The 24,590-nt window shown below is 35.7% G+C and overlaps 3 protein-coding genes across 5 annotated transcripts in view; 2 read left to right on the top strand and 1 right to left on the bottom strand.

The window, feature by feature from the left end:
- Positions 1-53: 53 nt before the first annotated feature.
- On the top strand, positions 54-14,370 carry Hydr2 (abhydrolase domain-containing protein 2). The gene is given in 8 exon segments (XM_028323262.1): positions 54-355; positions 1,254-1,426; positions 1,887-1,933; positions 1,936-2,077; positions 7,820-8,003; positions 8,992-9,186; positions 9,914-10,068; positions 11,565-14,370. Coding segments are annotated over 8 exon segments (1,323 nt in total). The 5' UTR covers positions 54-200; the 3' UTR covers positions 11,837-14,370.
- On the bottom strand, positions 14,236-21,645 carry PlexB (plexin B). The gene is made up of 2 exons (XM_028323251.1): positions 15,747-21,645; positions 14,236-15,596 (listed from the first exon to the last, which is right to left on the bottom strand). Exon 1 carries the CDS (start codon positions 21,479-21,481, stop codon positions 15,794-15,796), a length of 5,688 nt encoding a protein of 1,895 aa, XP_028179052.1. The 5' UTR covers positions 21,482-21,645; the 3' UTR covers positions 14,236-15,596; positions 15,747-15,793.
- Positions 21,646-23,937: 2,292 nt separating this feature from the next.
- The window catches only part of Nipped-A (Transcription-associated protein Nipped-A), a 36,104-nt gene continuing 35,451 nt past the window's right edge, over positions 23,938-24,590 (top strand). For all 3 annotated transcript variants that reach the window (XM_028323610.1, XM_028323623.1, XM_028323617.1), the window contains exon 1: positions 23,938-24,381. In XM_028323610.1, coding sequence (XP_028179411.1) covers positions 24,235-24,381 — 147 coding nt within the window. In that variant the 5' untranslated portion in view covers positions 23,938-24,234. The remainder of the gene's footprint in view (positions 24,382-24,590) is intronic.

The raw sequence follows: 24,590 nt of genomic DNA on the forward strand, positions 1-24,590 counted from the left end.
TTTTGTTCTAGAAACTGTCAGATTTGTTTTGAAAGCTCTTGTTGGCCGATCTGAAAAAAAAACAGTTCCTCTCGTATTATCTCGTCAGGCGGACGGTTCTTGAATAAATAAAGTTATTTCCTTTCTACTAAGGAAGTTACATTGCTATTATGTAGGATTCACTTCTTGTAAAGTTGGCATCTAACATAAATATCGTCAGAATGTCTACGGTTCTTTTAGCTGTTGTTGCAGTAATTTTGTGTGTGCTTTTCCGATTGCTGAATGTGAACAGTCAACCGCAGAAACCTGTGATTTATGGAAAAGATAGGAGTTTCATTGAGAATATATTATTCATCTCACCTTTTTTGAACGAACCGTAAGTATTTGTTTACATTTTAGTTAAACTTCCATTCATATTAATTGCATTTTACAATATCCCAACACTGTGTGGGTCATGCTTGTAAATCGTGTTTGATGATGTCATATCATTCTTTCTGGACAATAAAACTTTATCGCAAAACTTAGTTCCGATAGTTTATTCCAAATATGTATGATAAATAGAAATTTAGAACATTTGTACAATAACGTGATATTGGTACTAATATCTACAGTAATGTTTTTAAAAGGATAGGTACCTATAGTCTATCCAATATAGCGGGTACAAGGAAGAGGGGCAGCCACATTAGGTAACACAGAGTCGTTCAGGAGAGTGCCAGGAAGAGGTGCAGCAACCGCAGTTAAGGAACGGCTGGGACGAACAAGGATAAGCGAATCAAACTCGTGAGCCTTGTTAGGGTTACACTGGTTAAGGCGACCCTTTACAAGGCTTGGAAGCATGTGGGTAACAAGCCATTGGACGTGGAGAGGGTCATTAATTATACGTATATTTTCTACTTTGCCGAACTTTAGCGCGAGAACGGTTTGTCCAAAACATATGAATTTGGTCTTATTCAATGCAGGATTAAGTGCCCTTTAACCATCATGAAGACCACTTTTCGATAGGGTAAGTCCTTTACGCGGTATAACCGAAAAACCGAAAAAACGCCCCTTTCGGGGGCCCCCACCACTTAAGCACAACTCCGTCGAAGTCGAAAACTTAGGAGAGTCTTAATGGGCAACCAATGAAGCCATTAAAGCAAAAAAATCTTTTGTAGGAATTATTTCCGATTTAATCAATTTTTGTGTTTAATTCTACTGGCCTATATGTATCTTGTCTGAGGAAAATGAAATAACCAATCAAGTATGCAATTATTTTATTACAATATTCATTGCAGGTACATTCCAACTCGATTATGGGGCTTCAGTGGCCATGTCCAGACCATCCTCCACAGCCTTATAGGGCGGGTTCGCTGCCCATGGCCTATTGGTGGAAGGGTTTCACTAGTCCTGCCTGACAAGTCAACTCTAACATATGATCTCTATGAGCCAGTTGGATCGGAACATGAAGGTAAATATAAAAATCTATCAATGTTTACTGATCTTATAAAATATGCCCATAAATATTTACACCTTAATCTGATAGTGGCTGAATTGATGCCATTTACATTTTTAACTTTAGTGAGATAAAAGGTTCAAAACCAATCCAACCAAATCTTATTACTAGGTACGACGATGACAACGACGCGACGTGTATCATGATGATCACATTCACATAACGCAGTGATGCTGCAGACTGCTGCAAATGTCGTATTAGTAATCTAATAGTGCTGAAACACCTGAACTAACTTTATTTTCTCCCTTTCCCTAGTCGCCAGGCAGACATCAAGTGCATACCTAATCACAGATAACATAATACTAGTACCTATCAACGCTATTCTACCCATTATACCTACATACATGCAGTCATCAACCATAACAAATTTTTATCACATTGTAAAAATTTTAATTTTCATCCTTCCTTCCATTAGATGACGTCACGGTTGCAATCTGTCCCGGCATCGGCAACACATCGGAGAGCGTTGTAGCGTTNTACCTTGCAGCGTGTACATACGCACATACGTCCACTACTCCCAGTGTCACGGCTACAGGTGCGCCGTACTGAACCACATCGGTGCATTGAACAGCGTGCCGGTTACCGGCAGTAGAATATTCTCGTATGGTGAGTCATCATGGTTCTATATTGGCTCACATAAAATTCTAAATCCTATTCTTTGTCTTACTACCGATTTTTGTTCATAATAATCTCTCTTCATAATTTTATTTTTCATACTTTTTTTATTCATACTTTTTTATTACTACCAACGGAGCTCATAACAGTCAGTAATCATAATTTTTTTATCAATACTGTTGCTACCAAGAAACATTTTAAGTACATAATTTTTTTTTTCATATCTTTTTTCTTCATAACATTCAATGATCATATTGTTTTAATTAATAATGTTGTTACTAAGAACATACTTCAACTCATAATGTCGTTGTTCAGAATAACTTACTTCATAACAGACAATATTATATAATTTTTGTATTAACCGATTGAGTCCCAGACGGCATTAATTAATGTCATAACAATTGATTATCTATTGTGTCTAGATTCGCGGAGCTTGAAGGATTAAGAAAGGCAATACTAAGAAAATATTTTAACTTATGTCATTTTCCATAATCGTAAAATATGTTAAAAATAATTTTAATTTATTAGCAAGTAAGCGGGTACTCTTCGAACAGCATAGCCGTATCTCGGCCTTACGTCATTCGTATCAGTGTGCAGCATTGCAATGAGTGTTAACGTTTTGTCTTTATAACGCATAGAAATGGATGACATTTATATTAATTCTTTTAAAACAAGTCGTGGAGGACTTAAATTAAATTGGGACGGTTTCATATATGAGAAAAACAGAGTGAGTAATGGAAAACAATATTGGATATGTGAATTACGGAGCAGTGAAAAATATCAATGCAAGTCAAGAATAACAACTACATTTGATGAGGAAAAAAAGATGTATAAATTACTCAATAAGTCAAACAACGGACACAACCATGATCCGGATTCATTAAAGGAAAAGGTTTGTTTTTAATTTATTATTATTTTTAACCTAACCTGTTTTCGACAATGCATTGGTATCTCCTCGTCTCCGGCGCTGCAGGATGTGCAGCCCTTCCGCCCTTGCGTAACGAGGCTCAGGCACCCACGCTTGCTTCCGCAGCTTCGGCTTTTTGGATCGCCATCGGCGCCTTCGGCGCCTCGGCGACCAGCCTCAGCCGCTCCAGCTCGCCCGGGCGCCTGAGCCTCGTTACAGCGGGCGAGGGCTGCCCTCCCTCCGCGCCTCCGGCTTTTAAATTACACTCTAGGGGTAGGGCAGACAAGACTACGTGGAGTCGGTTTTGCAGCGATTCGTGTCTGTCACGTTAGTTTTGTAGCACAAAATATTGCGTTTTGGACCATTTCAAATTAATTTAATGTTAAATAACGATTTATTAAATTTCAATTATATCGATACGACGCACCCGCATTTTTAGGGTTTTGTAGTCATGACAAGGAACCTTTATAGTTTCGATATGTCTGTCTGTCTGTCTGTCCGAGGTTTTGCTTAGAAACTAACCCCCTTACTAATAAAACTTACACGCTCGTTGAACAGTGTTTTAAAGTGACGTTTAGTATGGAAATGTCATTTTAAAACAGTGATCAACAACTGTGTATCTTTTTATTAGTAAGGGGGTATATATATTGTTGTAACGACGGACAACTACGGAACCCTACACTGCGCTTGGCACGACACGCACTTGGCCAATTTTTAACTTAACCTTCTATTTTTCTTTTACTTACTTTTTTTCATTGCAGGTACACAGCACTATAAACAAATTGAAGAACGACGCATTAAATAACATGCAAAAGAAACCAATACATGTTATCGAACAATGCATAGCAAGTACTTCATCCACTGTACTGTCTAGTTTGCCTTCGAACTTGAATTTAAGACAAACAATTTATCGTCAGAGAAATAAGCAAGATAAATTAAAAGAACCAGACTCAATTAAATTTGAAATAAATCGTGACTATCTCAAAATGAACGAAGATGAAAACATATTAGTTGATAAAAGATTTGATGACAATAAAAGAATAATAATATTCACATCAAAGACATTGCTCAAGTGGTTATGTTCCTCCATTTATTTAATAATGGATGGAACATTTAAAGTTGCTCCAACCATGTTTAAACAAATATACACAATTCACGGTTGTGTAAACTCAAAAACATTTCCTATGGTTATCACATTATGTACAAATAAAGACAAAATCACCTACGATACCTTATTTTCATCTTTGATTGAATACTGTGAGTTATTAAATTTGACTTTATCGCCTAAGTTCATTTTGATGGATTTTGAAAAGGCGTCACAATTAAGCGCAAAAACTGTATTTGAAAACACAATTATTAAAGGTTGCTACTTTCACTTGGGCCAAATTATATACAGACAAGTGCAAAGTAGGGGGTTCCAGAAGTTATATGGAACAGACGAATCATTTTCGTCCGAAATTAGAGGTATTTTAGCACTCGCTTACCTGTCGCCAGAGGAAATACCCGTTTATTTTGATAAATGGATTGAAAATATCTCTTCCAACGCGAAAATTATTGCAGATTGGTTCAATGAAAACTATATATGGGGCACTTGCTCTTCTCCACCCAAATACGATCCAAAAATATGGAGTACTTTTGAACTAAATGAGCACAACATACCACGAACACAAAATAATGCAGAAGGGTGGCATAACCGTTTTCAAAACTTGGTTGGACAGCACCACGCCGGTTTCTACTTCTTATCAAAAAAGATACTGCTTGAAATTAAACATCAAACAGCCGAAATTGAAAAACACCTGAATGGAAATCCGCCTGCCAAAAAGACAAGACAGTATACCAATAAATCTGATCGAATAGATAACGTATTGAAGAAACAATCTGAACACAGTAACAAATGTGATTATTTGAAAGCATTAGCCTCTAATATTAAGTTAATTTAGCTATATTAGAAAAAAAATGATTAAACATGTTTTTATTATAATATATGTATATACGGGTGTCATTAGTATTTTCATATACATATTCTGTAAGTGTGATTAATAATATATACCAATCGAACCTGATATTTATAGTTTCATTTGCATACAATAATATGGATTATGATTAAGAAATTTATAAAAACAAATATTAGGATAAATCACATTTATGAATATTATAGTTATTTATTCGAATGATTATGAGTTTCGATCATTAGTATAGAAAAATATATGAAAACAAATATTAGTAAAAACTAAGTGTATGATTAGTGATATTATGAATATCAATGATTATGTTTTTAAATATGTAGGTTTTAAATTTTTTATGAAGAATGATCATTATGGTATCAAATTGTATGAGAAATATTTTCGGAACTCCAATGATAGGAATTAAAAAGTTATGTAAGAAAATGCGCTACCAGTCATCATACTTAGCGCCGATGTTTCAGGCATAGCAACCATCCGACTTTTCTCTTGCACATCCAAAGCATATTAAACTTTATCGTCATACGTTTAAATATTAAACTGGCAATGAGTTCGGTCCGGTTCTCCGGTGCGCATGCTAATGATGCAATATAACGCATACGCGTGTGCCCCTTCTCGTTTGTAGGCTTGCCAAGCTGCTGGTATGTGTGCGACATTTAAAAGCCCACAACGCTGTCGTCAAATTGAACCCGTGAAATAGAAATCCATAATGTTTGTTTATTATACACTACATTAAGACTAAAACTAAACTAGAACACGAACAATCTAATTCTAATTAGTCCTTGTTTTATACGAGTTATGCGTCCAACCAATAATTAAAATGCATTTCTAATAATAACGATTGTAGCAAGCAATTATTCCACAATTTTTCTTCTCATGTGTGTGGAAAATTCCGTAAACGATCATCGTAAAGCCATTGTTACTTACATTTCTGCTAAATGTAGTTTAAAGAAATGTAGGTACCCTCAGATCATATCTATGATATCTATGATCTGAGTAGGTACCCTTTACCCCTGCACCTGTAAATTTCCTACTCTGTAAGTCGAATGTGAACTCTGTGGACTGACGATGACAAATACATGATGGGGAGATGAGGATGCAGGCAAAGCGAACGCAGAATCGGCCGTAAATCTTTTGGGGAACGCTTTTTGTTCAACATAAGTCTTTTTTGTTTGAAACAAAATTCAATGAGACTTGCTAATCAAGAAGGTTGATTTATCAACGTGTGTCTTATCTAGAGACAATGACTTGTTAAGTTATTAATGGTATCATAACGATATAGGTAGCAACTCTGTACACACAGGTGCAGCAGGCAACCAATGAATTTATTTGCTATGGATTTCCGAGAAGAGTAGCATTCATTATTATTATATCAATTTATATCTCGTTGAGAAACTACTGGAGACTTCGATACCAACTATGTAATAACAAGCTTTCCGCCCGCGGCTTGCGTGGAATTTTGTCTGTCACAGAAAAACTTTATCGCGCGCGTCCCTGTTTCAAAAACCGGGATAAAAACTATCCTATGTCCTTTACCGGGACTCAAACTATCTCTATGCCAAATTTCATCAAAATCGGTTCAGTGGTTTTTTAGGCGTGAAAGAGAGACAGACAGACAGACCGAGTTACTTTCGCATTTATAATATTAGTATAGATAAGTAATACTTAATGTTATCTTCATTTTTCTTGCATATGAGTCATGGCCAGTCATGGGAGACTGCATGTGCGAGCATTTTTTTGTCCTTCGGAATATTGATCGTGTAGGTACGTGAACTCTATCGTTATTAACCAAATTAAAAAAATAATACCTTTGTTTTGTTTATTATGAAAACGTTGTGGCGTGTGAAGATTATTAATTAAGCATAAATGTTTAATGAGTGGAAATCATTTATTGCGTTAATAAAGATAAAATTAAGGAAAATGATATTACGAAGTTAATTTGATCAAGATTTCACTTTTTCTAATATCGAAAATATTAAAGCATTATCGTATCGTAAGATGTACACGATTGCCTTTCATGAAGAGATATTTCATTACTCTTGAATCGAAAGTGAATAAGTACATTTATTTTTCTTCTAGCTAGGTAGATAAAGTGTTAAACACTCGACTCGGCGGAGTCTTGGTTTTTTGGTCTTGGATTCTCAAATGAGACAGACAAACGAATGAATAAATAATTTTAAAATACATAGTTCCGACCGAGTTTAGTTAAGAAATGCGGTGTTAAAGTATTTCTGCTCTTGTTCTGGTAGATGTCGGCCGTATGTGGAAATCCTTGGCCTTTGTCCAGCAGTGGACGTCCTTTGGTTAAAACGAATTCTGTATTGTTTGGTAGTAGTGATATTGAAACCAAATCACTAACTGACTAAACCATGGCAAAACACATGCCCGATTATGATACAGCCCTAGAAAACGATAAAGTTGCAAGTACTTATGAATCACGCCCTTCTTGCCTGAACGTGAGGTCGACATTGACTGCGCATTCCTCGACAAATGTATAACTAACAAACAAACTACAGTACAAACTCTACTGTAATATTAGCTACAAATGCTACACGAATGAAGAATTTGATTAATCAACGGCATTGTACAGTTACATAGTCCTAATCATTGCATTTATTGTAACCATATTGATAAAAATCTGTCTGTAAAATCCATTACTACCTGCCACAAGTTATACTCGTGATTGTCGTCTCACGAAAGCAGGGCAATTTTCCAGTGTTTATATTGCTCTGCTTATCAATTGAATTGTAACTTAAAATTTTCCACACCAATTTATCAAATGAAATGATACACAACTCTAGAATGAATCTCAAATGAATCACGGCGTGCCAATATTCCTGAATTGACTTCCTCTTTTTTTTTCAGGGCACACCGACGATTTCAACTACATGATAGAAAACTTGTTAGAACGATATCCTAACACGAAGATAATTCTAGTCGGATTCAGTCTTGGCGGCAATTTGATTACGAAATACCTAGGCGAAGACAGGAAGAGACCTAGCAACATAATAGGGGGCATTTCCATATGTCAGGGATACAACGCTCTTGAGTAAGTTACCTGCGTTTAATTCAACTGCACCTACTTGATAGCTAAAATTATCTATTTATGTTTATTGAATGATTAAACACGATGGAGGACTGTTGTGGACGCCGACTAGGGGACATAGGACTTTAAGTCAAGTCATTTATCTAAATAGATGTACATTAACATTTAATAACGACAGAAGCATTATAAAAATCCTCGTTCTACATTAAAAATGTCATGTAAGCAATACTTACTCAAGCATCTACATTCATGCTCTGATTGCAAAACATCGTGAACAGACGGGTCTCTGCTGATCACCGCATTTACGTGATATTTCCAGAAATATAAATGCTTATTATAAATATTGCTCCATCATTAACTTCTGCATCTGAAGTAAATTGTAAACAGTAAACATGTATTTGTTATGTTACGATAACCTGACCTAAAAACAACAAAATTTTAACGACTATTATTAACTCAGCCTAATCACTGTTAATTGGTGCCAATGACACGTGTACACTCGACAGCTCATCAGGCTTTACATTATTATATCATTTATTTATTTATTTTTACCAACATACCATCTTTACAGGTCAATAATCTAATGCGACACTATAAATTTGTAGCAATCACACCTATTAAAAGTACATAAAGATGCAGGTGTTTATCTTGATGTACAGACGATGACACATCAAGCGAAAGAAAGATAAAAAGATATCTTAAATAGTTGTGATAGAGACGTTTTTCCAACAAAATTGTAGTCTGATATGCTATCGTCTGTTCCAACAAGTGCATGCGCTTTAGGGCTGATTTTACCATCGTCGGATAACTTTAAACTGAAGAATAAACTTGTCATTTTGACATATTTCCCATACTGAAACTGTCGAATGTACCAGTTATACCAGGAGTTATTTTCGTATAAAAGTTTGGTCGAATTGGGCCTTAGTAGTGCGCTGCTACAACAATCTACATTCAGGATGAAAAACTTAACTAATGCTTTTTTTATTTCCAGCACTATGGTGTATTTATTGCAATGGCAAAATTTCCGCCGTTTCTATCTGTACATAATGACAGACAACTACCGGAATATTATCACCAGACATAAAAGGATGCTGCTCAATCAAGAAATTAAAAACAGATATACTCTGGATGAAAAAATGATAGTATCGGCCGGTACTCTGCCGGACCTGGATGAGGCTTATTCAAGGTATGCGACTTATGAATAAAATTAATATTAACACTTAAATGCTGAATTTAAAGTATATCGTACTTGTGGAAGTCATTTAAACGAATCCTGTCTACTTGATTTATAGGCTGGTTTAATTTAAAATAAATTATGTATCGTAATTTTTAGAACAGTTTTATGATCATAGAAAAGGGATCTTATCATAAACGGATACGATTTTTATTTTTTGCGCGTTCTTAGGTTTATGCTCTTACCTATTTAAAAGATATGACTAAGACCATGATTAACGCGTATCAAATATTGTACGAATGTCTTGATATTTGATACGCCCGATTACTGAAACCATAGGTTACCGATCTTCCTTTTTTTTTTGGACTATCCCGCGGATTTATTGCCGCGGTGATTCTGCCAATGTCAAGTGTTTAAGGAGACACATACTTTAGTCCGCTTCAGTAATATTAATGCTGACCGATCTTCCTCATAACACAGTACGAGTTTTGTAATTTTTTGCGACTGAACTTTATGATTTATAGCCTGATAAAAATAATTATTGTATAATGATTGTTAGATAAAACTAACGGTGCTATAATTTTAATTTTATTAAATGTTTGGATCAATATGTGTATATGTAGTGTACTCGTATTTGGCCAGTACAAATAAAATTGCAGCATTTTTTTAAAACTCTCTTTTTGTTGTGAGCATAAAACACCTTCAAACAACTGTGTATTACATTATTAGTACATTACAGGAGAGTACATGGATTCGACTCCGTCGCGGAACTCTACAAGTGGAGTTCCTCAGCATTCTACCTGAAGAACATCAATACTCCTATGATATTCATCAACGCCCGCGACGACCCTATTGTACCTGAACCGCTGCTGCCACTCATCCGTCAATTTGTCAGTAAGTAAACATAAATGTTTTCATATTCTATTTATACATATAAAAGCGAAAGATGACTGACTGACTCACTCATCACGAAATCTCAGAAACTACAAGTGCTAGGAGTCTGAAATTTAGCATGGGGGTTCCTTTTAGAACGTAGGTGCTCATTGATGTGATTTTGCAAAATTCAACTCCTAAGGGGGGCAAACGGGATCCACGCGTACGAAGTCGCGGGCGGCTACCAGTTAGTTAATCATAAGTTTTCGTAGCTGGGTTTCGTCAACCGTCGTGGTGGGATAAGTAAGCATCTAACAAATTTTATTAATGTGAAAAGTCATTCCTTAAAGATGACGTCTCAACCATAATCAGTAGATGACATTGAACAAGTGAACTCACCTCATATGATGTCATCATCGGATGCCCGATTTTATATTGATGACGTTCCTCGGAAAGGTAAGTTTTAAAAACAAAACTAGTTCTGCAATCGGATGTTACTATCCGGTTCAGTTACGTGAACATTCTTAGGTAATATTGAAAATGTATAATATCGTAAAATGTTTTTTTTTTAAACTTGGCCACGCATTTTTTGTTTATACCACAATATAGATTAAGGAGGAAAATATTGCATAACAATCAATTCCTATAGCAATACATGCATGAATGGCTAAACTGTAAAGTAATAGAACATCGTAATGCTAGTCAAACATTACAATAGAACTGGATTCGATAATTTGCAACGTTACTCAATGAGCAGCATACACGCGCTCTACACATGACATCATTATTTCCATACAATGTTCACAAATGATTTTATTTTGCTAATAATAGTTACACGTGGAAATTACTTGAAATAAAATTTATTTTTACGGGCACATGCACTTTTGTACGCGGTATAAGGTGGATGAACAGGAAGATGAAAATAGCCAGAAATCATAAAGCCCTTACGCATACTTAGTATCCACCTTACTCTGTATCTTATCTGCGCAGTCTGCGCTAACATATCCCTGCGACATTAAATTTATTTTATTTATTTATTTAAAAACTTTATTGCACACACAAAAAAGCGGTAAAAAAGATTCGTATTTTTGCGAAATTATATCAATCGGAATTCTAATGACTCATCATTAGAATTCCGATTGATATAATTTCGCATGTTATATGAGATGTATTGTCTCTGATTCAGAGCTCGAACCCCCAAGACAATCCCGGCCTACGGTCCAGCCCGGCTATATTTAGTAACGTTTTATTCATTATTCAATTCACGACCGTGGCCTGTAGTTCTACTTTTCCACGCCCACGCCCGCATTGCCCTACGGTGCATGATACTTTAGTCTGCGCCTATAATGGAAATTTTCTATACGTAAACAAAAATGTAACAGACGTTATTTTTGTTAAAACTCAAATGGCTACAGTCATTTACCTCTTGAGTCATAGCCTGCCTATTTTTCAAGACTACCAATTTCGATAAGCGCCGTACAGTCATGATTTCACTGATTGATTTGTTTTGCTTTCAGGTTCACACGAAAAAGCTATGTATTTGGAACTAGCTCATGGAGGTCACTTGGGTTTTTACGAAGGGGGACTCGTGTACGCCAACCCTGTTAACTGGCTGGACCGAGCCTTGGTGGGCTTGGCCGGCGGCCTCCTCATGGCACACAACAAGTGTTCACAGAAAGACACCACCACTATCGGAACAGAAATTCACTCAGATGATGAACCAGATCTTATAAAATCGTCAACAATAGTATACTACGATCCACTGGACAAAGTTCAAAAAGCTTACTAATATTACTGGGCTGACCCTAACCTACTACCACTTTTGGATTTAGCCTAAAAATAACAAATTAAGTAAGATATTTATATGAGGTTTTATTATTAATAGAGGTTTGGTGTACTTTGATAGAATATGCATTACTAATGTACTTACCAAACTTGAATGCACAGTGGAGAGTGATACCATCAGATAATTATTTTACATCTTTTTTTTATTTAACAATAATACTTTGCACAAAGTCCACAAATTTAGCACATTATTGCATGTTTTTGTGTTGTGACATAATATGATTACTTTAGATGTTGTGATATATACTTTGTTTATTTATGTACTTATGCATTTATTTTAATATATTTATTCTGCATGGCATTGAAAGTGAAAAACTAGTTGTATGATAACATTGGATAAAAGTTTGACGCTATAGGAATATTGAGTAGATATAATGTATGTTATAATAATGTTCGATCGAAGTCACAGCACTGAAATGGAATCTGTTGCCTTACTTTGTAACAAAAATTCAACACATTTGCCTTTATCAGTCTTTCTCACTCTCCCTAGTGAATGAGAGGGGCGGATAGAGCCTAAGTATAAGCAGAAATATTTTTACGAAGTATGTTGCTGGGTGTTGTAAATTGGTTGGCCACTAGAAATCATGTTTCCGACTCGTAGCATAATTGCATTTTAGTCGAAGATTTTTGAGGCTAATAGCTATGAGGAATGTGTATATTATCTTATATTCAGTCGGAAACCTACTTATTCCTTACTTAAGCTGTAGGGCGTGTTTCCATTATAAGGCAAACTACGGGTGAATGCACCAAAAACCGAGTCTTGATTCAGCGAACATGTATGGTCGCACGGCTCGCCTTGAGCAATGTTGGTTATTTCATAAGTCATCTTTTCCTTGCCGACTAATGGAAAAACACCCATAAATGTTCTATTCAAATTGTTATCAAGCCCATTCTTCTGGCTGACTAATAGTAAATTACGAATTTATATTATAGGCTTACTTTAGGATCGATTCTGAGTAGCGCCTAATACGGATATTGAGATTACATTATATAATATGATAGATAACATAATTTGTATTATAATTTACCACATACGCACGCGACACTACACCATACTGTTTAGCACCTACCACAGGGAATATGTCTCATAATAGTGATGAACTTTAGATCGGATACATGTCCTTTGCTGTTATCGCTGACTATAATTTGTAATATTGTTAGATTTATATAAACAAATAGATACTGCTGTGTACACTGCTAGCCTTGCTAGAGCTTGCGCTTAGCGTAAGTTTTACTCGATATCAATGACGTAGAGGCCCTATTTTTATACAAAAAAATGTACCAGCGTGCTATCCGCTGTAATCAGAATATTTCGAATATAATGACGTTATTTAATTACCAATATGGAGTAAACTGTATAAACTAACGTCTATACCCTCTACTATAAGCTGTATGTCGCTTGCATCTCATTATAAAGTTTAAACACATGGCCTAAAATTATGATAACTATTTATTTTTTTATTACGATATGAGATTACCGTCAGAAAGAATATACAACGACATAAATTAGATATAGCTTGTGAGTATACTTGACACGAATGGTATTAATGAATGAATATAACAAAATAGACCAAATTTGGAGGATCTCAACGATTTCGCTTGTGTAGCGATAAAATGTATTGCGTTGTTTTGTGTTGAATAAATTATCAGTGTATGTTTCCTACTGTCAAAGTATCATTCATACTTTGACGACTAAATGGTTTGTTGTTCACATTCTGGATTACCAAGCCAATAGTCGCGGGAAGTCCCGTAGAGGAATGTATGTGTTATGCACGAGCGTTTGTACCAGACCAGAGTAATAATGTAATAGACCAGAGTAATAATTGTTTTTATCTCATTCTACAAACATAAAAACTCTGCTTAGGATGAGACTAGATAATTGACGCGAAGGTGGAAGAAATTTGTTGTTGATATGTGTCAATTTCGATAACAAAGTCCCACTTCATAAATCATACATTTTGTGGGGTGCAAAGATTTCGACTTTGGCCAACGTTCGATTAGGAAATAAGGTAGGATTCGCGGCCTTTTGTTTTTGTGTGCCTTGTTTAAAATATATTTGTATGTATTAGAATAGAATGTAATAATACATAATAATAATTTGATATATTTGTTCAAAAGAGATTTGCTATAAGAATTTATGAAAGTTTTATTTAGGGACCATTTTAATTTGTTTGCGACTGTTAACAAATTCCATAATACATAAATTTATATTTCCATTTGATTGAATATAACAGCACCAAAACAGTTCTTCTATTTGTCAAAATTGTTAATTTTAAGTACCTATGTTAACACTAGTGTATTTTGTTTTAAATCCCTATTATCTATTATTATTTGGTAGTATTATTGTTGAACTATTTATTAATATATAAATATGCGTGAAAGTACAAACTTGTTAAAAGCACAATTTGTGTTGTGTCTATTTGTTTTAAATCGGCGGAGTGGACAGTTTGTAATATTGAACGTGCTTAAATCTGCTTAGAATACATAGGTACATCATGGATTTATGGTATATTTATGTGTCAATAAAAATTGATGTCGAAATAATAATGCGATTTTTTACTTTTTATCCCATTCATGTTCAAATTATTCATTACAAAAAGATTGATAAATAAGTATATTCTAAGTAATAATATAAAACTTTAAGAGACGGGTGAATTTACGCTGCCTTAATTTTAATTAACCTAAGCCTAGCTTAAAATATTTTGTAAATGGAATATTACAATTTTGCAAAGAAACGTGTCATGGCATGATACATAATTAAATATTAACAAAATTTGAGCAATAAAAATATGAGATCAAACAAATACAAGACATGAAATTGAGAAGCTGCTACTGTTCAACCGTGTCGGCTCCATCAAGGCGGTTCAGAACCTCGCGCGAGTTACGGTAGACTCGGTTGTCGTAAGATTCGGTAAAAAAAATGGCATACAAAAATTTTAAATCAAGTTATCAAATGGTTTGAATCACCTACCTGCTAAAGCAGCGCGGTCCGAGAGAGAACGGAGATGTGTGGGTAACTCGCACTCCGCCCCTCTCCGATCACCCACCGACTTCAGAAATTAGACCATATTAGGTTTACATACAAACATACTAATTGAGATTCTGATTGCTATAATACAATATGGACTAATTTACAGTTGAAATTAATTGGATAAAGTAATAAAATGATAATATCAATATTCCAAATACAAATATCACAACATTTTCCTTAAGAATTAGCTTTTTTACACATACAACTTAGCATATTATTACACATCAATAGATAAGTATTTAGATACATACAATCTTAATTTACAATATTTTAAAATAAATTTAACACCAGATCTATAGGTACTATTTGTAAAATAAAAAGAGAGCATTATTATAATATCAAAATCATTAAAATAGCATGGACACGAAGTTATGGCATCTGGGAGGTAAATGCATACAAATAATAATGGCTACTTAATTAATAATTTTTTACATACATGCCAATAGTACAACATGAGTGCATTTTCATCTTACTTACAAAAAATATAACAATACTTTTACAGTGTCCTTAAAATATGTTTTAGGGTCAATTATCTTATAACCACTGGAAAAAAATATTTTAACTCCCTACCTAGATTTGTGAAACTGATATTTTACAGTCTTTTTACATCGGTTTTAAATCTGAGTATTTTCAGAATAAATTAAAGCTTTTTTACAAAATAGATATTGTATAAATGAGTATTTCTCAAAAAAAATGTACATTTTGAAAAAAAAAGTGTGCTTTGAAACAGTTCAAAAGTTTTATATTTATAAATCATCACACAAAAAAAACACACACACAATTTTGAAGGATGAATATTAATCTTTAAGATAACGAANCTCAAATAAATTACGTAAATGCAATTAAATCGTTACTTACAGTGTCATATAGTCAGCATATAGATGTGGGATCTCCTTCCATAGTGCATGCTATATTATCTAATTTATGAGCTAAGTGCATTTTGTTTTCTAGTCCTAATATAATTTGTTCTCTATACTTACTGACATAAATGTACAACTCTTTTAAGGCAGACAGAGTATCAAACTCATTTAACTGTTCTACAGAGAGTTGTTGCATAGAAGTACTTAATTCTTGGTCTGTAACTTGAGGTAATTGCGAGACTGCTTGATAAAACTGAATAACCATTTCTCTGTACGTGGGCAAGTCTTTTGCAAACAATAATTTATTTGATGGCGAATCTTTACACAATCGATGCTCCGTCAAAGAACAGGCATCCATAAATGTTTGTGCGATTACTGATAGTGATGAATCAACAGTAGCCGTTTTGTTGATATCAAATATGAAATCGGGATTTTTTATAAGATTTACCCAAAATCTTAGAGGTAAACTATTTGACTTCCAAGCATGAACTACCTCTGGATTCATTATGCCATGTGCTCTGGCAGCATCATCAAACAAGTCAAACAACCACTTCACAGCTGGTGGTAAAACTTCGTTTACAGTGAGGACAGTACTAAAGAAGTCGTCAACAAACTTGTGCACTGTTCCTTTGGTGGACAAAAGCCTGGTGAGGAATATCTCTGGGATAGCTTTGTGGCTATGTTCTGACGATTTGTTAACAATGTGCTGATACTCAATGGGTTTAACCAAGTGATAATAATGTACGTTTTGATCAGTGATATCGCTATTATACACTCGTATATGCGAATTTGAACAATAAATACCAGTACAATTCTTGCATGGAATTTTGTATGCAGTGTTGAAACTGTCGTTTTGGCGTGATATTAAAGACATCACTGCGGATTCTTTGACGCCATAATGAGCTAAGGTATTGAGTTTCCGCCAGCCGTTCAGCGTCTTTGTCGTAAGGTCTTCATCTTGCAGAGTTACGTGTCCGCCTCTTCCATGGCGCCATTCAAGATCAACTTCGTGGACGGAAGGTCGTAACGAAAATGGAGTATTTTTAAAGAGAGCATCTAGTATTTTTGATTTTACTTGTGATATGCTATCACAGTCTAAAACTTTACATTGAACCTTATCGTCAAAATCATCTTGTACAATGTGTAAAGTAATAGTTTGATAGTTTATTTGTTCTTTTAAAAGTTTTTCTTCTGATAGAGAGTACCGTGCCTCATGTGTTATGGCATCAACCACCCCTTTTTCGATTTGATGTTTAATGGCTTTAAACAATAAAAATAATGAAGAGCCAGCATAATCCTTTAAATAATAATACATGCACAAAGCCATCCAGTTTGTTAACATTTTCTCCACAACACTTTCTGTTCTCCTTAGCATTAACTGAGGGTGCTTGTTACAAATGGATTTGTCTATTAGGCGCAACAATAGTGACTTCAATATATCCGTGGCATATTCCATCTTGCCCATAAGTATAATCATCAGCAAAGAAGCTACATTTACTTTGTCTCTAATGTTAAAAGATTTTTGTGCTTCTAATGTGTCTATAAATGACAGAAGGAAACATTTATTATTCAAAAGTTGTTCAAATTGAATCATAGCTGCGTCGTAATTTGTCCTAGGAGCATTAATAAATTGACTTTGCACATTTAAAATAGGATGATCTGAAACTCCAGGGAAAAATACTTTCATGACATAATTCACATGATCAAGAGTTGGAATACCTGAATGTTCCAAATCTGCTGCCAGATCTGACATATCAGTTTGCAATTCTGCAAAAGCAAGTTTACATTCTAATCTGACATTACTTTCAAGGGTGTCCATTTGTATTTGTATTCTCTTATATTCCCTTTCTGCCTTTGTGCTCCTCCTTCTGTACATAACCAATACAATCATAAAAATTAAGACTAAAAAGAAGGTTCCAGCAGCAATCCCTGCAATAGCTTCTGGTGGGAAATTATAATTTCTCATTAATTCATAGTGAAGGTATCCAATAGGAAATCTTAGATTTTTTCCAACTTTCACCACAACTAAGGGTAAGTTTATTTCCAAAACTTGCACTCCATTTTCATCTGTGTTAGAGGGTTGTATTTGAGGAGGTGTACAAAGAAGCTGTTGCATTGTTAAGCTTGTCACATTACAGGGCTGAGTGCCGATTGTTACGACCACATCTGATTCATCACTAGCTCTAATCAAATTCTCACCCTCAATCACAAGAGGATCACCACCTTTGTATGATTTTATCCTGTTTGGAAACTGGTATACATGGGGATCTTCCACAAAAACCATGTGAGTTCTAGGAGGATTAAAATATTTTTCTAAATCATGCATAGTCTCTACATTATCCATTACAAATCCAACTTTCATTGCTATCTGTGGGGTACTTGTTTGAGATTTGGTTGCTTGTAATATATCATGATATTTTGCATTTATTGCAGGGCTTGGACATTCCATTTGATTTGAATTTAATACAGTACAGGCAGTGTAGTTGACTGGAATTTCTTCATTGGCATAATATAACTTCATTAAAGGTTTTTGAATAGTATGAAGATTAGTGCCATGTACTGTTATCATTCTTCCACCAGACACAAAACTTTTAAGTGGTTTTATTTCCATTATAGTAGGATCAGCAGTGTAGTTAAAAAGATCTCCATTAAGAGAGCGATTAGCATTATCTATAGAAACAGTCAATGTATGAATCACATGTGGAGCATTTGTCTTGGGAGTTATACAAATTAATCTACTATTGGATGTTTGTGTTTTGTTTACAGAACAAGATAAATCATCCAAATAAGCTGATACAGATGAACCAATATTTAAATGCTGTCCACCAATAGCTAATTGTGTTCCGCCTGACACAGGTCCTACAGCAGGATAGATGCCTTGTAATTTTATATTTTTGTAGCTGAACAAAACTGATGATTCTGTATATCCTGCATCATTTTCTACAATAACTGGAGCAACCATTGATCCATTGGAAGGGCCTGTTTTACAAGTGATACTGACTGATACCTCAAAATCAACTATATCACACAATACATCGCCAATGCGCACTTTTCCAGTGACCTCCTCTACTCTTAGGCCCAAGTTACTTCCTTCTATTGTTACAGTAGTGCCTCCTTCTATTGGGCCACTCAGAGGTTTTATCATGTCTATTCTGGGTTTAGGGCATTCAGTAACAGGAGTTTCTAGACAAGATTCACTATAGGAACAAGAATTACCACACCAAGTGCATTGATATATGGAATTTCGTGTGATACACAGTGAGCAATCAGCATGATCTCGGTGGGACCCCAGTATCTCACATTTGTACAATGTAATTGTTATTGTGTCAATATAATGTTTGTGATTCCATACAACTTTTACACTAACATTATATTCTCCCACATCTTCTTCATAAGAATATGTAGTTTTGTCACACACAATATAGTGATTTGACTCCACTCTAGCTGGGAGTATCATGTTAGCTAGTTCAATGCTTACTATGCATTGAAATCCTGTGTGGCCAGGCTGTAAATGAGGCAGGTTCTCCACCTCTAGTTCCAGTTCCTTGGGGACATTGTTAGGCAGTAAAATTGGCTTTTTATATTGCCTGATGCGTGGGCAATGGCCTATGCCATGATTCAGTAGTTTTGTAGGATTATTTTCCCCACTAATGATAGTTCTTTGACATACTGAAACATCATGGGTACACTTATTGTCATAAATACACCAGTTACATGCCCACTCACTTATAATGCAAGAATGACAAGTTGTATGCTTAGAGCAATCATAAAAAGCAAAATTTCGGGATACAAAATCTTTATTGGTCTCTGAGGAGTGAACTGAAAGGGGTACATAAATGTGGTCCTGATTTTGAGGTATTTTAGGTCGGTATTTTACATCTGGGGTAGGGCATGCTAGGCCATTGGAGGTAACTGCAGCATCAATGGGTTGTGCATTGCCAAACACACATTTATATTTTGCTCCAAAGGGTAATTCAGGTAAAGTTCTAATAATTAGCTGCACAGTAGTTTCTTCACTCATTGATATCCTATCAGGTAAAATTTGTTCAAAATCAATGCATTGCTGACCTGTGTATTGAGACAACCACCTGGGTGCACTCTGGGTACCTTTCTGACACATACTTTGAACTGTACACCGTTTTTCTAATGAACACCATCCACAATGAGGGTCATTGGATTCCAAACAAGAAGAACAATTACCATGTTCTGCACATCTTTCAGTAGGTATTTGTACAATTGTATTCTTTGCTAACACATACAAAGTTTTCTGATAGGGTGACAGAGTTGTATCAGGAAGTATCCTTTGTCCAGGTAGAAGTTCTTCACTAGAATATTCTAATGCCTTTTCTGCATCAATTAACACTTTCTTTAAAACACCATCACTTGTGCCTAGAAAAGCTACAGTATGTAATCCAGTTACAGACATAGTTACAGAAGTTACTAAAGTATTATTCCAGTGAATTACAGATATTGTTTTGATTGGATACAGACCACTAATTTTAAGACCCACTTCACAGAAATTAAGTATATTGCCAGTAGTGCCTACACTCGGACATTTGCCATCAGATATCATACCTGATATGTAACCCATATTGCGTGCCTTAGTACTACCATTAAAACACATATGAACATTTTCATTAAACTTAATTTCTATTTCTTGTAAGGAGAACACACATATAGCTGATTTAGCCATTGGCTCATTAGTGATACCTCTTGAAGGACTGAAAAGGGCAACTAATACAGAGTCACCTGTTTCAATACCCAATTGGTTGGCTAAATTGGAACCAGCCCTGGCTATCTTAGCATCTTGAACTAGATTATAATTGACAACTTCACTCTTACCACTCGAAGTTTCTTCACGCACATGGCACTCCAATGTCACCTCCGTATAACTGTTGTAGTTGTCATCATTAACGCAGGTGCGAGCCAGACGAGACACATACCCGAGCTCTTCATTGCCAGCAAGATGAGAGTGTTTTTGTATTATTAGGAAGTATGCATAATCACTGGCATTGAATCCATACACATACTGCACTAAAAAATTATCTCTGTACTTAACATCTATTTGTATCAAACTCTGTTTTGAGAAAGTGAACTGGGCCAGATCTAGTGTCATAAGATCTCGGCTGGATATGGCTGGAACATCATGTCTGTACTCTCCATTGTTGGTGAATGTTGTGCCTACATATAAAACATTAGCACGGTCCCAAGAGTTGTATCTCTCAGGCCCGATAAATGCGTATGTAGAGGCATCGGCATCGTTAGCTGCCACACTTACGGGCACGAACTCGGGTTCCGCCGACAGGTCTCCCAGTTTATACTTGAAACAGGATCCTTGGGCAACTGATCCACATCCTATCACAATTCTTGACTCTTGATCTATCACCAGGATTTTATTTACATTATCGATGTATGTTGTTTTTATTTCGGGCGAAGTGCAACCGCTAGCATGACACATAGGATTGTCAAGTTTTGGACCAGTTCGTATTACATGAATGGGTTTCAGGTCTGGGCTCAGTTGATGAAGCCAATTCAATGATCCAGCATAAACTTGACCACTTATTCTATCGACTGCAAGGTGGTAGAAATAGTATGTTTCATTCTGTTGACTGGGATATTGTGATATAAATTCGTATCCACACACTATTGTACTTTGAAGCCAGAATGTTATGACTAATAATGTTGTAAAAGCAGCCATGATCACATCGTAAGTTTCATTCGCAGGGATATTGTTCACTTTATCACAACCACACTAGTTTTTATTTCATTTTCAACCCATTTTTTGCTTACAAAAATAAAATGTAAATTGTAAAAGCTTCCATCGATGCCGATGACATGGGAATAAACAATAGAGTTTGATCAAACCATAGAGTAACATGTTGCTGCATGTTCTATGGTTTTTTTACTTTTTTTTATCCACAACGGGAAGCTCTTGGCCTAAATCTTGGCCTGTATATCTCACCCAGCGTTGCCAGTTTTTTTTTTCGCCAAGTCGGGACTTTGGTACTTTTTGAGTGAAAATAGCGGGATTCTTCCGTCAAAAGCGGGACATAGTAAAAAAACGTATAATAATCAAAGGTTTTCAAATATTTATCTTTTTATTTGACTTAAAATTACGTGTAGCGAAATGTCATCGTGTGGTTGGCAATACTGTTTTCGCTACCAACATGAAGACTCGCTAGGCAGGCGGCCGCCAGATGACACTTCGTACTATTAGACTCGCCCGCGAATTATAAATAATTGTGCAAGAAAAATGTACTGTGTTTAAGCTCATGAATAAACCACGTTATCAAACTTAGCGCGAGTTATATTTTCATAGAACCTCTACAGAAGTCACTGATACAAGATGTTTTATGGTGCCCACCAACCGGCACCAAATACGTTTACGTGACAATAGATAGCAAAAGTAGCCATAGAAAATGTATTTTTACAAAAAAATAATATTTTAAATCAGTACTACTAGCACGAAAATCTTTCGAGTTCAAATCGTTTGCGTACTCAAATCGCCATCAAAAGATTTAGTACGAAAACTACAACAGCACCCTTGTGGACGTGTCGTAAAGTGAACTTAGTGTAAGAAATGGTTGCACGAAACTTATTTTGAGAATCAAAATTGTCACGTTATCGTTTAATTCGAAGGTTGAGTATCGAACTTTATCGAATACGCAAACGATTCGAAGACGAAAGTTGTTCATGCTAGAGGTACAGATTTACTCTATCATTAAATTCGACTTTAGAATAAAAAAAGAAAAAATATCGAAATTAAAAAAGTTTTATTATTTACAATAATATGGCGTTTCAAACAATAGTCTGGTGAAGTGAGTGTTTCTCTCCGAAAAGCGGGACCGAGCCTGTCCCGCGCGGGACATTTAAATTTGATTAAAAAATCGGGACGTCCCGCCAAAATCGGGACGTCCGGCAACGCTGATCTCACCTGATGGTATAATAAGTGATGATCAGGCCGAAGGTGGAAGCGAGCTTCACCCGGAATCCTCAACCACGGAGGAACTGGCCATCTTACCTCTAACTGCCGGAACACAACAATGCTGTTAACATTGTTGTTATCGCGACAGACTTAATTAGGTAAGATGGTGGTAGCTAGCCAGGCGGACTTAGAACAAGCTCTACCACCAACCAAACCGAACAGAAAAATCTGCCCCCACTGGGAATCGAACCCGGGACCTCTGCGTCTGAAGCAGGTGTTCTTACCACGACCACAGATGCGGTTACATTTTAACGGACTTCATTTATTTTACATTCAGACGAAAAACGAAAATTTAATCCTAAAGGTAGACGCGCTCTTGGGCTTCGTCAGCTGCTCAGATGGATTATAACCATAGAGTTATTAACCATTGGTTAATAACTCTATGATTATAACAGACCAAACAAAGGTGGCAGCGAGTTCACCCGATTCCTCCACCACAGAGGAAATGATTGGTTTATTTATCGGCAGGAGGACTACCGAAACACAAAACTCATAATACTGTTGTTAAGATGGAGACATCACACTAGTTAAGTGGTAAACAGACTTAAAATACCCAGTCAACAACCAAACTGAGCAGAAACATTTTGCCCCCCTAGAAATCGAACCCGGAACCTCTGCGTCTGAAACAAGTGGTGCAAGTGGTCGTACCACTAGACCACAGAGGCGGTATATCTGAGGCTGGCGCTATTGAGAAAACATAATTTAAGCTGAAACAAACATTTTATGATTTTATCTAAAAAAAATGATAACATTTTAAAATAAAAGCAAACACTGCACTGATGTGAGAAATTATATTTTTTTTACTTAGGTTCTTTGTTATAGTTCCAAAATACTGGACTGTCCTGTCGATGACATTGACAGTGGGGCGCCACCGTCAATACCGGGTCGCTGGTTCAGATTTTTGCCATGTTGGAAACCATATAGTTGAACGATGGTAGCGCCCCCCTGTCATTGAGTTTGGCGGGACAGTTCAGCGTGGGTCATCTATACTGTGGCCGTACCATAATAAACCATAGACAAAGTGAGTGAGTGAAGTTTAGTGTAAGAGTGAAGTTTTATTTTTATGCTGATATCTCTTTTGTTCTTAAACATTCGTCTATCGCTGTCTTTGTCCTCGAGGATTGAAATTTCCATTCCGTGGTATTTTTGGTTTCATTTCATTCAATCATTCAATGTTTCTTGTCATTTGTGGTTTTGGTGATTTTTGGTGTTTGGAATATTCGGCAAACATTTATTTTTATTTCTTGTATTGATCGTGAGATTAGTGAAAATGAAAAGTATTTTCATTCATTGATAATTAATTTGCCATCTGGGAATATATTGTTTGTGATCTGAGAGTAGGCCACAAGCGAATGAGACAGACTATGTGCACGGTACTCAAAAATATCGCTTAAACATGTGCAGTGTCCGGTTATTGAGTGAATTTACTATTTTACTGTGATTGTGGTAGTACAAATTACTTTAAAATGATGGCCACGATGGCCGCCGGTGGCCCCGGCGATCCGCATACCCAAATGAACACCTACAGAAGCTATGTTACCATGTTAGCAGACCCTGGCGCTAAGGATGAAATCAAGCTCAAAGCAGCGCAGGAGCTTAGTGAAAATTTCGAGGTAAAATTCATAGAATTTTCTGATAATTAAACCATAATCTTGGTCAGAGGGTAGGGTTTAAAAAAAATCCCACGTTTTTTTCTATCTTCATATTAACTGCGTTTATGAAATTCTCTATAATCAATTTTTAATGTATTCTGTGGTAAAATCATTATCATCACAAAAACGTAAAGTACATAAATTCCGGACAGACTAAATTTCTGTAATAC

The sequence above is a fragment of the Ostrinia furnacalis genome, unplaced genomic scaffold (assembly GCF_004193835.3).
Source record: "Ostrinia furnacalis isolate ACB-3 unplaced genomic scaffold, ASM419383v2 OfSCF0069, whole genome shotgun sequence".
Taxonomy (NCBI): Eukaryota; Metazoa; Arthropoda; class Insecta; order Lepidoptera; family Crambidae; genus Ostrinia; species Ostrinia furnacalis.

Coding starts and splice junctions, on each gene's coding strand:
- PlexB (XM_028323251.1), bottom strand. CDS start 21,481: ATGGCTGCTTTTACAACATTATTAGTCATAACATTCTGGCTTCAAAGT.